Raw genomic sequence first — 14,476 nt, forward strand, 5'->3', positions numbered from 1 at the left:
TTATTGCAACTTCTGTGCCATTTATTTATTTTGAGACACAGTCTTGTTCTTTCGCCAGGCTGGAGTGCAGTAGCACAATCTCAGCTCACTGCACTCTCTGCCTCCCGGGTTCAAGGGGTTCCTCTGCCTCAGCCTCCTGAGTAGCTGGGATTACAGGCATGTGCCACCACGCCTGGTTACTTTTTTGTATTTTAGTAGAGACGGGGTTTCACCATGTTGTCCAGGATGGTCTCAATCTCCTGACTTCATGATCCGCCCACCTCGGCCTCCCAAAGTGCTGGGATTACAGGCGTGAGCCACCGCACCCAGCCACTTCTGTGCCATTTAATTGTTCACCAGTTGCCACAGGTCTATCTGTGTACACCTGAGTTGCTTGAGTGGTTCTCAACAAATGAATTTAACTTTCATTGTGGTGTTGAATTTTTGTGTATACCTTTTATTAATTATTTTGACCGTGGGCTGACCAATATCATGAGTAAAAGATTTAAAAGGCCTAGAGGAGTCAGGCATGTTGGCTCATGCCTGTAATCCCAGCACTTTGGGAGGCCGAGGCAGACAGACAGATCACTTGAGGCCAGGAGTTTGAGACCAGTCTGGCCAACATGGTGAAACCCCAATTCTACAAAAAACACAAAAATTAACTGGGCATGGTGATGCTCGTCTGTAGTGCCAGCTACCTGGGAGGTTGTGACATGAGACTTACTTGAACCCAGAAGCAGAGGTTGCAGTGAGCTGAGGTCGTGCCACTGCAATTCAGCCTAGGCAACAGAGTGACACTCCATCTCAAAAAAAAAAAAAAAAAAAAAAAAAAAAAAAAGGCCTATAGGTAGGAAGCAAAATGTAAATAATGAGAAAAACATATATCTTAAGTTCACATTTGAAATATGTAATTTTAAGAAAATTTGGTGATGCTGCAAATAAACTGAGGATTGTAATTATAAAATTACAAGTTTTTCCTGAGAAAAAACACATTTTCAACCTAAGTACATTGATCTTAAAAGGATTTTTTCCTTTGCTTTTTGACCTTGCCTTGTGAAAAAGTGCAAAAATAAGACACGAATAGTTAAAATAAGAATTTTTGGGCAGGCATGGTGGCTCACGTCTGTAATCCCAGCACTTTGGGAGGCCAAGGCAGGTGGATCACATGAGGTCAGGAGTTTCAGACCAGCCTGGCCAACACGGTGAAACCCTGTCTCTACTAAAAATACAAAAAATTGGCTGGACGTGGTGGCTCAAGCCTGTAATCCCAGCACTTTGGGAGGCCGAGGCAGGCAGATCACGAGGTCAGGAGATGGAGACTATCCTGGCTAACACAGTGAGACCCCGTCTCTACTAAAAATACAAAAAAAATTAGCCGGGCGTGGTGGTGGGCACCTGTAGTCCCAGCTACTCGGGAGGCTGAGGCAGGAGAATGACGTGAACCTGGGAGGTGGAGCTTGCAGTGAGCCGAGATCGCACCACTGCACTCCAGCCTGGGCAACAGAGCAAGACTCCATCTCAAAAGAAAAAAATTAGCCAGGTGTGGTGGTGGGTGCCTGTGATTCCAGCTACTTGGGAGGCTGAGGCAGGAGAATCACTTGACCCCAGGAGGCAGAGGTTGCGGTGAGCCAAGATCACACCACTGTCCTCCAGCCTGGGTGACAGAGTGAGACTCTGTCTCAAAAAAAAAAAAAAAAAAAAAAAGTCATGTCTCACAAATCAAGGTATTTTCCATATATCATCACACATAGTTAAGGTTTGGTCAGTCAGTGATTGCTTCTATGTCTGCTGGGACCTGGGATTTTTACTTTAGGGAGACTCAAATAAGCTTTTGTGAAGAGAAGCACCCATGACGCCTTAAAGGAAATGATTGGATTGTTCCATGCATGACTTTTCCATGATGTCATTAGCTTCACAGTATTAGCATAAGGGGGTTCCTGACAACTTTGCATCAACAGCATATTACCAGAGAAAGAAAGACTTGATTGGAATAGTGATGCTGACTTCGTTCCTTACTGGACAGGAAATTCAGTTTTCAAAAACATATTGGCACCATAGGACTCAAGGTGATTTTTTTTTTTTTTTTGAGATGAAGTCTCACTCTGTCACCCAGGCTGGACTGCAGTGGCGCGATCTCAGCTCACTGCAAGCTCCACCTCCCGGGTTTACGCCATTCTGCTGCCTCAGCCTCCTGAGTAGCTGGGACTATAGGCGCCCGCCACCACGCCCGGCTAGTTTTTTTGTATTTTTAGTAGAGACGGGGTTTCACTGTGTTAGCCAGGATGGTCTCGATCTCCTGACCTCGTGATCCGCCCACGTCGGCCTCCCAAAGTGCAGGGATTACAGGCATGAGCCACCGCGCCCGGCCAATAAGCTTATTTCTAAAATACATGAACAAAAGTCTTTGTTGCCAGGAAACCACATTAGTGTTTTTAGTCAGGTATACTCATACAAAGTTAAAAATGAAGTGAGACATTACATTCAGTTGTGAATAACAGCAAACGCTTGAAGTTTCCTGATAAGAGCAAGGTGGCTCTTCTCACATAAAAGCCCTTAGTGAGACCAATCACTGCACAATGCAGCAGAGGAACAAGCTCCCATCTAGTTGGTTTAATCAAGAACAAGGTCACTATCCGTAGAAACAGCAATGCTTGCAACACAAAGTAGACCTCTTAAACCAACTCAATGTATAGAGGAGTTGGGCATCAGGGAGTATTTCCAGCCATAACAACATTTATTAGTTCTCTGGTAAACATTTTAACATTTCTTTATTTTTTTTAATTTTTTTAATTTTTTATTTTTATTTTTATTTTTTTTGAGACGGAGTCTCGCTCTGTAGCCCGGGCTGGAGTGCAGTGGCCGGATCTCAGCTCACTGCAAGCTCCGCCTCCCGGGTTTGCGCCATTCTCCTGCCTCAGCCTCCGGAGTAGCTGGGACTACAGGCGCCCGCCACCTTGCCCGGCTAGTTTTTTGTATTTTTAGTAGAGACGGGGTTTCACCGTGTTAGCCAGGATGGTCTCGATCTCCTGACCTCGTGATCCGCCCATCTCGGCCTCCCAAAGTGCTGGGATTACAGGCTTGAGCCACCGCGCCCGGCCCATTTTAACATTTCTGAAGAAATAGCAAAGTGGGCATGTATCTTTAATGTGGAGCACCTGGGGACATCTCTGGAGACCTATAGCTCTGAGGAACAGAGACAAGTGATTTGGGGGATACTCTCGATTAACAAGTGAAAGAATCAGGAAAATGGGCTGGAAGCAGGTAGCCACACACCTCTCTCCCTGTGTGGTGCCTCTAATATGTGACTGATGCCTTCCTTTTCTGTGCCTTTGAAATCTCATGCAAGATTGGCTATAGGTGAATTGTATTACGGAACCATCCAAGTCCTTCTAGATGTTATTGTCCTTTTGCAGGTCTCTCTTCTCAATTCAAAAGGCAGTTATCCAGAGGTCCTTTCACCACTCTCTTTTCTCGTGTTTCAAAGGCAGTGGGACAACAGAAAGCTTCTCCTATTTCTTCCACTAACATGATTTCTCATATATTAATGGTATGAGTTCTTTCATGTTCTCGACATGAACTGGCACGAATAAAGGCTTTGCCACAGTGCTTGCATTGATAGGGTTTCTCTCCAGTGTGAGTCCTTTCATGATATCGAATGTAATTGGAAATAAAGGCCTTACCACAGTGCTTACATTGATAGGGTTTCTCTCCAGTGTGAGTCCTTTCATGATATCGAATGGAACTGGAACAAGTGAAGGCTTTGCCACAGACCTTACACACATATGGCTTATCTCCAGTGTGTGTCCTTTCATGTATATGCAAGGAAGAGAAATACCTGAATGCTTTTCCGCATTGCTTACATTCATGGGGCTTCTCTCCAGTGTGCGTCCTTTCATGTATATGCAAGGAAGAAAAATACTTGAATACTTTTCCACATTCCTTACATTCATGGGGCTTCTCTCCACTGTGCATCCTTTCATGAATTTGAAGTTGTGAAGCACATCTAAAGCCTCTACCGCACTGCTTACATCCATAGGGTTTATCACCAGTGTGTGTCTTTTCATGCCTTTGAAGGTCCGAGGTACATCTGAAGGCTTTACCACATTGCCTACATTCATAGGGTTTCTCTCCAGTGTGAGTCCTTCCATGCTTTTGAAGGTGTGAGCCACATCTAAAGGCTTTCCCACATTGCTTACATTCATAGGGTTTCTCTCCAGTGTGAGTCATCTTATGATACTGAATGGAACTGAAAGAAATGAAGACTTTCCCACATTGCTTACACTCATAGGGTTTTTCTCCAGCGTGAGACCTTTTATGTCTACGAATTTCACTAGGAAAACTGAATGCATTCCCACATTCCTTACATGCATCGGCTTTCACTCCTGTGTGAGTTCTTTCATGTATTGGAAGGGTAGTGGAACGAGTAAAGGCCTTACCACACTGTTTACACTCATATGGTTTCACAGCAGTGTGAATTCGTTCATGGATAAGACATAAACTGAGAAAAAAGAAAGTGTTCCCACAAAACTTACATTTATAAGGTCCATCTTCACGGTGCATCACCTTGTGTCTTTGAATGCATGAATGGGAAATGAAGGTTTCCGCACATTCTTTACCATCATAGGGTTTCTCTTTAGTGCAAGCTTCATCATGTGATTGAAAGGAGTCAAGATAACTGAAGGCTTTCTTACATTCCTTATTTCTATATGGATTCTCTCCATATTCCTGATACTCAGAAGACTTGTGTCCAGTGTCAGCTCTGATGTGCCTATTAAGAGATGAGTGACCCATGCCAACTTCTCCACACACACTGCTTTCACACGGTATTACTTCAGGAAGAGTTTTCTTGTTCAGCATGTCATCTGCAATCTGGTTGAAGCTTTCTCCACAGTGATGACTTTCTTTGCTTTCAAAGAGTTTCTCTCTCATAAGACTTCAGTGAAAAATAAGAAGCATATTATTAACGGTTTGATTAAAAGTGATGTATAGGGCCGGGCACAGTGGCTCACGCCTTTGAGAGGCTGAGGTGGGTGGATCACCTGAGGTCATGAGTTCGAGACCATCCTGGCCAACATGGTGAAACCCCGTCTCTACTAAAAATGCAAAAATTAGCCGGGCACGGTGGCAGGTGCCTGTAATCCCAGTTACTCGGGAGGCTGAGGTGGGAGAATTGCTTGAACCCCAGAGACAGAGGTTGCAGTGAGCTGAGATAGTGCCATTGTGCTCCAGCCTGGGTGACAAGCGCAAAACTCTGTCTCAAAAAAAAAAAAAAAAAAAGCGATCTATATTGGCTGGGTGCAGTGTGTCACACCTGTAATCCCAGCACTATGGGAGGCTGAGGCGGGCAGATGGCTTGAGGCCAGGAGTTTGAGATCATCCTGGCCAACATGGCAAAACCCTGTCTCTACTAAAAATACAAAAATTGGCTGGGTGTGACGGCATGCGCTTGTAATCCCAACTACTTGGGATACTAAGGCACAAGAATGCCTCGAACCCAAGCAGTGGCAGCTGCAGTGAGCTGAAACCACACCACTCCACTCCAGCCTGGGAGACAGAGCGAGACTCTTGTCTCAAAAAAGAAGAAAAAAATCATGATTTATATTCATTAACAAGTATTGCACTTGCATTTTTAACACTGCCCGGCAAAGTGTCAGCTTTCTGCTCTGTCTGAATTGTTTGAATATTAATGAACCATATGCTCTGCAAGATGGTCTGGGTATATATATTTTTTAAAAATTAGTTTTTCTATGGGGCTTCATAATCCTATCTTCAAGTAAACTATTTTACAAATACTAAACATGTGTGTCTTTTTTTTTGAGCTGGGGTCACAACTCACCCTGTTGTCCAAATTGGAGTGCAGTGATACCATCATGGCTCACTGCAGCCTCAACCTCCTGGCCTCCAGCAATCCTTTGGTCTGAACGCCCCAAAGGACTGGGATTTTGGGTATGAGCAACAGTGCCCAGCCCAGCCTATGTTACATTTAAACATATGTTTTTAGGAAAACTTTCTATGAATACATAAATTTGATACTGGGTTTATTTCTTTTGCTTTTTTTTTTTTTTTTTTGAGATGGAGTCTCACTCTATCGCCCAGGCTTGAGTACAGTGGCGTGATCTCGGCTCACTGCAAGCTCCGCCTCCTGGGTTCACGCCATTCTCCTGCCTCAGACTCCCGAGTAGCTGGGACTACAGGCGCCTGCCACCACGCCTGGGTAATTTTTGTATTTTTATTTTTATTTTTTATTTATTTATTTATTTTTGAGACGGAGTTTTGCTCTGTCGCCCAGGCTGGAGTGCAGTGGCTGGATCTCAGCTCACTGCAAGCTCCGCCTCCCAGGTTCACGCCATTCTCCTGCCTCAGCCTCCCGAGTAGCTGGGACTACAGGCGCCCGCCACCTCGCCTGGCTAGTTTTTTGTAGTTTTAGTAGAGACGGGGTTTCGCCGTGTTAGCCAGGTTGGTCTTGATCTTGTGACCTCATGATCCGCTCGTCTCGGCCTCCCAAAGTGCTGGGATTACAGGCTTGAGCCACTGCACCCGGCAATTTTTGTATTTTTAGTAGAAGCGGGGTTTCACCGTGTTAGCCAGGATGGTCTCGATCTCCTGACCTCGTGATCCACCTGCCTTGGCCTCCCAAAGTGCTGGGATTACAGGTGTGAGCCACCACACCCGGCTCTTTTGCTTCTTTTTAATATTTTCTCACATTTTAAGATTTTCTAGAGGCATTGTCTTGTCTTGTGAGACAAAATTACCTTAGATTTCTCCTGGGATTTTTGTACTTATCTTCCATGTTCTGAATTTTCCATGTTTTTCCTAAAACACAGACCCAGAGAAAACACAGATCCAGAATTAGTATGAATTTATTTTAAAATAATTAGATTCTGTATTCATGGTACATGGTAGCCATGTCTGATTTATTCATCAAAGTATTTTCTGTCCATGTTCCAAATCAATGAACAGCATTGATGAGCTAGAAACATTTGTTCTCTAATTCACTGGGAAGTAATATTGTCATTCTTACCTACAGAGGTCAGGTTCTTGAAGGTTTCCTGCATAACATCCCTGTAGAGATTCTTCTGGGAAGGATCCAGCAAAGCCCACTCATCCTGGGTGAAGCTCACAGCCACATCCTCGAAGGCCACAGAATCCTGAAACATCTCACACATGTAAAGGAGGACAGGTAAGACTAACAGCCCTGGAGGCTTATTCTTTATTCCTAGGAAGTTCCCATGATACTGTGGACTCCAAACATTTATCCCATGACTTGGTCATCACAACTCTTACTTTCTGTCTATACTCATGTTCTCCCACAAACCAAGCCTTTTTTTGTTAAGAGAGAGGGTCTTCGGCCAGGCGTGGTGGCTCACGCCTGTAATCCCAGCACTCTGGGAGGCTGAGGCAGGCAGATCACCTGAGGTCAGGAGTTTGAGACCAGCCTGGCCAACATAGAGAAACCCCGTCTCTACTAAAAATATAAAAATCAGCCAGGCATGGTGGTGGGCGCCTGTAGTCCCAGCTACTTGGGAGGCTGAGGTAGGAGAAGGGCTTGAACCCAGGAGGTAGAGGTTGCAGTGGGCCGAGACTGCGTCACCGCACTCCAGCCTAGGCAACAAAGCAAGACTCCATCTCAAAAAATAATAATAATAAAATGAATAGGCCAGGCGCAGTGGCTCACCTGTAATCCCAGCACTTTAGGAGGCCGAGGCGGGTGGATCACCTGAGGTCGGGAGTTCGAGACCAACCTGACCAACACGGAGAAACCCTGTCTCTATTAAAAAAACAAAACAAAACACAGTTAGCTGGGCATGGTGGCACATGCCTGTAATCCCAGCTACTTGGGAGGCTGAGGCAGGAGAATCACTTGAACCCAGGAGGTGGAGGTTGCAGTGAGCTGAGATTGCACCATTGCACTACAGCCTGGGCAACAAGAGCGAAACTCTGTCTTGAAAAAAATAATAATAAAATAAAATAAATAAAATCTATACTAATCAAGAGAAAATGGTATTAACAGATAGAAAGATAGACTAATAGAAAACAGCAGATTCTGAAAACAGTGAAACCATGACAAAGCAGGTATCACCAGCCAATTATGCAAGTGGTCCTCACTTAACAGGGACAAGGACAGATGGTTATCTACAGGAGAACAAACAATCTTTGGCCCATCATCTCCACATGAATTACTTCTAGAGTTGCCTGTTATCGTGAGTTCTTATGTTACCTTACCATGCATTTTCATTATGGGTTTCACTTTCTTATAACGGAAGAAACCTGCACTCAAGTCGGGTGTAGTGGCTCACACCTATAATCCCAGCACTTTGGGAGGCCAAGGCAGGCCGATCACTTCAGGTGAAGAGTCTGGTAAAGAGTCTGGTGCATATGGTGAAACTCCCTCTCTACTAAAAAGTACAAAAATTAGCCGGGTGTGTGCGTGCCTGTAATCCTAGCTACTCGGGAGGCTGAGGCAGGAGAATCGCTTGAACCCGGGAAGCGGCGGTTGCAGTGAGCTGAGAGAGTGCCACTTCACTCCAGCCTGGGCGACAAAGGAAGACTCTGTCTCAGAAAAAAAAAAGAAGAAGAAGAAGAAAAAGAAAGCTGCACTCGACCTCAACAGTTCCCAGTTCTCCACCTCCTCCCAGTTCCTGTATGTGCTTAACCCACATACATATGTGACTTACATGGCTGCCTCCTGGTGACCACCTCACTGTGGAACAGCTTCATACATCAACTTGACTTGCCCCACTTACCCTTACAACCACATGGATGGCATAGACCACTTCTTTTTTTTTTTTTTTTTTGAGACGGAGTCTCGCTCTCTCTCCCGAGCTGGAGTGCAGTGGCCAGATCTCAGCTCACTGCAAGCTCTGCCTCCCAGGTTCACGCCATTCTCCTGCCTCAGCCTCCCGAGTAGCTGGGACTACAGGCACCCGCCACCTTGCCCGGCTAGTTTTTTGTATTTTTTTTTTTAGTAGAGACGGGGTTTCACCATGTTCGCCAGGATGGTCTCGATCTCCTGACCTCGTGATCCGCCCGTCTCGGCCTCCCAAAGTGCTGGGATTACAGGCTTGAGCCACCGCGCCCGGCCGGCATAGACCACTTCTTTTTTTTTTTTTTTTTTTTTTTGAGACAGAGTCTCGCTCTGTCGTCCAGGCTGGAGTGCAGTGGCCGAATCTCAGCTCACTGCAAGCTCCGCCTCCCGGGTTTACGCCATTCTCCTGCCTCAGCCTCCCGAGTAGCTGGGACTACAGGCGCCGCCACCTTGCCCGGCTAGTTTTTTGTAGTTTTAGTAGAGACGGGGTTTCACTGTGTTCGCCAGGATGGTCTCGATCTCCTGGTCTCGATCTCCTGACTTCGTGATCCACCCGTCTCGGCCTCCCAAAGTGCTGGGATTACAGGCTTGAGCCACTGCGCCCGGCCTTAGACCACTTCTTAATCAGAGCCTGACTTCACAGAACTAGCACCTGCTTGCTCTAAATCTACCAGAAACAACTCCCTGAGAGAAACCTCCTTGGACCCCAAGAAAAACTCTGGCCCAAAGGTCCCTGTCTGTCTTTCTCCCCACATGCTGGCTGAATCTGCATCCTGGATGTTCCCCTCACTCTGTGTTGCCCTGCAAGGCATGCTGCCCTCATCTCTCTGGGATTGTGAGGAATGCACTGTTATGTCATGGCTTTGTTGAGATGACTGTGCTGTGACTCACCTAACTTACACCTCTCTCTTAATAGCAACATCCAACTGGCTGACCAGCTATGTGTCTCCAAGTAATGGCAGCTGGGACTGGGGGAGAAAAACTGAGCATCCCAAGGGGTTGGCTATCTAGATGAAGAGTGTACCAGGAGTCTCCTCCCATTTGGGAAATTCAGCTGCTCCTTTGGGAGGCCCCACACCCTCCTCTGGAAGGATTGACCTAGGGGCTGATATTCAATAGGCCAGGAGGGATGGAAGCTGTGGGCATTTTGGCTCAGCCCCAGACGGTTCTGAAACCCAGGACCAGGAAAAGATAGATTGGGACTCCTGAAGACACATCACCCTGTAAAGTTTTCAAAAAGGAAACAGGCCAGGCGTGGTGGCTCACGCCTGTAATCCCAGCACTTTGGAAGGCTGAGTCAAGCAGATCATTTGAGGTCAGGAGTTCAAGACCAGCCTGACCAACATGGTGAAAACCCATCTCTACTAAAAATATAAAAAAATTAGCCGGCTGTGGTGGCGCATACCAGTAAACCCAGCTGCTCAGGAGGCTGAGGGCAGGAGAATCACCTGAACCTGGGGAGCGGAGGTTGCAGTGAGCCAAGACCGCGCCACTTCACTCTAGCCTAGGCGACAGAGCGAGACTCTGTCTCAAAAAAAAAAAAACAAAAAAAAAACAAAAAAGGAAACAACCCAAAGACATTCTGAGATGGTGTCTGTGCCTTACAAGATAAGAGGAGAGGAACAGGGGTTTTTCACTGGAGTATCAAGTTGTTATTCTCTATTTTCCTGTTAATGTGAAATGTTCAGAAACAGAACACAAATATTTTAAAAAGAGTCATCCATGACCTTGTGAAAAGATGACAAACCACTAAAATACTGCATCTATGTGAAAGAAAGGATGAAGAAATATACTATACAATAAAGAAAGTTGATACAGGAGGCTAAGGCAGGAGAATCGCTTGAACCCAGGAGGCGGAGGTTGCAATGAGGCGAGATGGTGCCATTGCATTCCAGCCTGGGCAACAAGAGTGAAACTCTGTCTCAAAAAAATAAAAAAGAAAGTCGATAATACTGTGAATTGGAGAAGGGGAGTTAATTTGTGGAGATGCAGGAAAGTAACTGAACATTTAAGATGTTACTGCAAACCACTGAAGAGTTAAGTGGGGTAGCAGCGTGAAGGATTTGAGACCCTGCATCCCATAGATTAGGAAAATGCAGGAGGAAGCCAGTCCCTATAGGTAGTGTGAACAAATTTAAAGCAGCAGCAATTAGATTGAAGTGTGTTTAGTGCCATAAGTAATTACCTAAGGACACCAAAATCAAACTCAAGTTGAGGCAGGAAAATAGGGTCTGCAGGCAGGGAACATAAGGCCTATTCACACTTCAGCTATGAAAGGAAATACCCACTCCATAGGGCTTAAGCCAAGTAAATGATTTTTTTTTTTTTTTTTTTTTTGAGACGGAGTCTCGCTCTGTTGCCCAGGCTGGAGTGCAGTGGCTGGATCTCAGCTCACTGCAAGCTCCGCCTCCCGGGTTTATACCATTCTCCTGCCTCAGCCTCCGGAGCAGCTGGGACTACAGGCGCCTGCCACCTCGCCTGGCTAGGTTTTTGTATTTTTTAGTAGAGACGGGGTTTCACCGTGTTAGCCAGGATGGTCTCGATCTCCTGACCTCGTGACCTGCCCGTCTCGGCCTCCCAAAGTGCTGGGATTACAGGCTTGAGCCACCGCGCCCGGCCAGTAAATGATTTTATAACTTTACTTCATCCTCTCCTTTGACATAGGGCATACCCCAAGTAACCAATGGAATCCTCCAGGGGGTAAACTCCCCAAAATTCTGTAACGTGGCCTTTGAGCCCCTGTGCTCAGCCCTGCTCGCACACTGTGGAGTGTTAAATCCCTTCATTCCTTCCTTGTTTTATGCGTTTTGTCCAATTCTTTGTTCAAGACGCCAAGAACCTGGACACCCTCTACCGTTAACAAAATGCAATTCTTTTTTTTTTTTTTTTTTTTGAGACGGAGTCTTGCTCTGTCGCCCAGGCTGGAGTGCAGTGGCGCGATCTCGGCTCACTGCAAGCTCCGCCTCCCGGGTTCACGCCATTCTCCTGCCTCAGCCTCCAGAGTAGCTGGGACTACAGGCGCCCGCCACCACGCCCGGCTAATTTCTTTTTGTATTTTTAGTAGAGACGGGGTTTCACCGTGTTAGCCAGGATGGTCTCGATCTCCTGACCTCGTGATCCGCCCGCCTCGGCCTCCCAAAGTGCTGGGATTACAGGCTTGAGCCACCGCGCCCGGCCAATGCAATTCTTCTTAAAGTTTTTCGGTAACAAACCAAAAGTCATGATTGGGTGTTTCTCATTCATGAATCGCTGTTCGCTCAAACTCTTTAATTTTTTTTTTTTTCTTTTTTTTTTTTTTTTGGAGACGGAGTCTCGCTCTGTCGCCCAGGTTGGAGTGCAGTGGCGCGATCTCGGCTCACTGCAACCTCGGTCTCCTGGGTTCCTGTGATTCTCTTGCCTCAGCCTCCCGAGTAGCTGGGACTACAGGCGCCCGCCACCACACCCGGCTAATTTTTTGTATTTTTAGTAGAGACGGGGTTTCACCGTGTTAGCCAGGATGGTCTCGATCTCCTGACCTCGTGATCCGCCCTCCTCGGCCTCCCAAAGTGCCGGGACTACAGGCATGGGCCACCGCGCCCGGCCCAAACTCTTTAACTTTTAACAGAAAAAAACCCCGCGGGATTCCCCCATGACCCTCCCGTGGTTCCCGCAGAATCCCGGGCTGTGGGCGCGGAGCTGCCCAGAGAGGGCTCCGGGGCCGGGACCCACAGTCGCCCGCGCAGGAGCAGGACAGGACGCCCGGGGTCCTGGCTGCCGGCCCAGCCGCACCCTGCGGCCCAGGGGACGGAGGGACAGGCTGAGACAGAGGGATTCGGGTCCCAGATGCAGGAGGCCCCATGAGGAGACCCGGGTCCCGCCACATCCGCTTCAGGCCGGTTTCACCCAGCCCCTCCCCCGTCTGGGGACTCCGGCCCCACACACTCACCATTTCCCGGCTTCCGGGTGTCCCGGGGTCCTCTCTAGGGCTCCCGTGAATAGTGCAGGTCACAGTGCAGGCGGCAGAGAGACAGAAGTGGCGAAGGGACCCGGGCCTCTCCGAGTAGGAAATCTAGTATCCCGACAACAATCTGCATAGCATCAAAAGTGGAAGCCGGAATGGGCCTCCTCCTTCCGGATGGACAGTTGGCCAGGCCCGGCCCCAGCGCTTCTGATTGGGCAAGGTGCAAGGCCCCGCCCCCTCAGAACTGAGTGACGGCACAAGCCCTGGGTAACGGGCCCTGCGGAGCCCGACTGATCAGTTCTAGCCATAGCTTCTCTTTAAGGGACAACTCCCTCCTCGAGCCCTGATCATTGGATATTTTTTCAGCCAAATTTGCTCCTGATTTTTAGACAGGGCACTGTCTTCTTCCTCATTAAATGGGCTGTCAGTGCTTCCTCGTCCTGCACAGAGTCCTAAGTGTGTGCAGGGAATTCCAGACTCAGTGTCCAATGGAGCGATCTGCTGACCTCAGAGCAGGAAGGGGTGCCCAGACTAGGCCAGACACGACTGCACCAGGAAGGAGGGGCAGTTGTCCTTCAGGGGCCCGGAATTAGGGATGAGACATGGCCAAGGCTTTCACATATCTCACCCCACCTCACAGTGTGGAAACGCTCCCTCCTTCCAGACCTTCATCTTCATCGGCAGAAAACTCTCACTTGGTGATTTTAAGCTTCTGACCTAAATAAACTGTCAACTTCATAAGCCCCTTCTCCAGGAGAGGTCCCAAACAGTTCTTTCCCTGAACTTGATCTTCACAGATTTTCTTCAGATATGCAAATTAGTCTGACCCCAGGGACCCTTTGCATGTCAAACCCAAAGCACTGCTCCTGAAAACGGCCCCAGATTCCAGATATACAGCCGCAGAAAGACAAAACCCCTGAAGTGCACCTGCACGTGGGTCTCCTGCTTTCCAGGGCGCTGCAGCGTGTCAGAACCCACACTCTTTCTGGATCTGCTCTGAACAGCTGCAAGCCACCTGCAGGAGGGCGGCTGCCAGGAAGCATCCAGGAGAGATCCACATCCCTCCTTGGCAGGATCCATACTGGCCTCAGCGTCCAGTCCCTGGCGTTGGTCTCTGCTGCCCCCTGCAGGCTATTCACCTGCTTCTCACATCACCAGTTTCCATGAGACAAACATCCTCAACCCCACTGCGAGAATAACACAGGAGCAGAGCCCTCCTCCGGTGTGTATGTATAAAGTCGAGGAGGAAGCGTCTAAGATTATTTAACTGCATGACAGTGAGGCAGTAGTGGCCGGGCGCTGTGGCTCAAGCCTGTAATCCCAGCACTTTGGGAGGCCAAGGTGGGTGGATCACCTGACATCAGGAGTTGGAGACCAGCGTGGCCAACATGGTGAAATCCCATTTCTACTAAAAATACAAAAATTAGCCGGGTGTGGTAGTGCATACCTGTAATCCCAGCCACTTGGGAGGCTGAGGCATTAGAATCGTTTGTATCAAAGAGGCTGAGGTTCCAGTAGAGCCGAGATTGCACCACTGCACTCCAGCCTGGGCAATGGAGTGAGACTCCGTCTCAGAACAAAACAAAAAAACATACAAATGTTTAGTCATGTTACTTATTTCTGGTTTCCAGCCTGACTTTGTAACATTCCTGACTCTGGGACTCTGCACTCTCCAGAAATATGCTTTGAAGAAAAAACAAGATACAGCACAGGGCCCACTTGTCTCTTATAAACTGTAAACTAAAATACTG

The 14,476-nt window shown here is 47.6% G+C and overlaps 1 protein-coding gene across 7 annotated transcripts; it reads right to left on the reverse strand.

The window, feature by feature from the left end:
• LOC717365 (uncharacterized) lies at positions 1-14,311 on the reverse strand. Of its 7 annotated transcripts, none has more exons than XR_013408963.1 (5): positions 12,711-12,882; positions 7,001-7,127; positions 6,732-6,792; positions 3,077-4,912; positions 1-522 (listed from the first exon to the last, which is right to left on the reverse strand). XR_013408963.1 is itself a non-coding variant. In XM_077977754.1 (5 exons), the coding sequence occupies exons 2-5, from the start codon at positions 12,711-12,713 to the stop codon at positions 3,514-3,516; spliced, it is 1,590 nt and encodes a 529-aa protein (XP_077833880.1). In that variant the 5' UTR covers positions 12,714-12,852; positions 14,173-14,311; the 3' UTR covers positions 2,575-3,513. The 7 variants fall into 7 exon arrangements, 6 of the variants coding, with proteins under 6 accessions (XP_077833880.1, XP_077833879.1, XP_077833881.1 ...); XM_077977754.1 differs by lacking the exon at positions 1-522 and adding an exon at positions 14,173-14,311 and having other exon boundaries at positions 2,575-4,912; positions 12,711-12,852; XM_077977753.1 differs by lacking the exon at positions 1-522 and adding an exon at positions 7,655-7,747 and having other exon boundaries at positions 2,575-4,912.
• Between the last annotated feature and the right edge of the window lie 165 nt (positions 14,312-14,476).

The sequence above is a fragment of the Macaca mulatta genome, chromosome 19 (assembly GCF_049350105.2).
Source record: "Macaca mulatta isolate MMU2019108-1 chromosome 19, T2T-MMU8v2.0, whole genome shotgun sequence".
NCBI lineage: Eukaryota > Metazoa > Chordata > Mammalia > Primates > Cercopithecidae > Macaca > Macaca mulatta.

Coding starts and splice junctions, on each gene's coding strand:
- LOC717365 (XM_077977753.1), bottom strand. Junction 7,128..7,654: donor CTAAAGTGCTGGGATTACAG/GTGAGCCACTGC, acceptor GAGATGTTTCAG/GATTCTGTGGCCTTCGAGGA. Junction 4,913..6,731: donor AATCCCAGGAGAAATCTAAG/GTAATTTTGTCT, acceptor TTTTCACTGAAG/TCTTATGAGAGAGAAACTCT.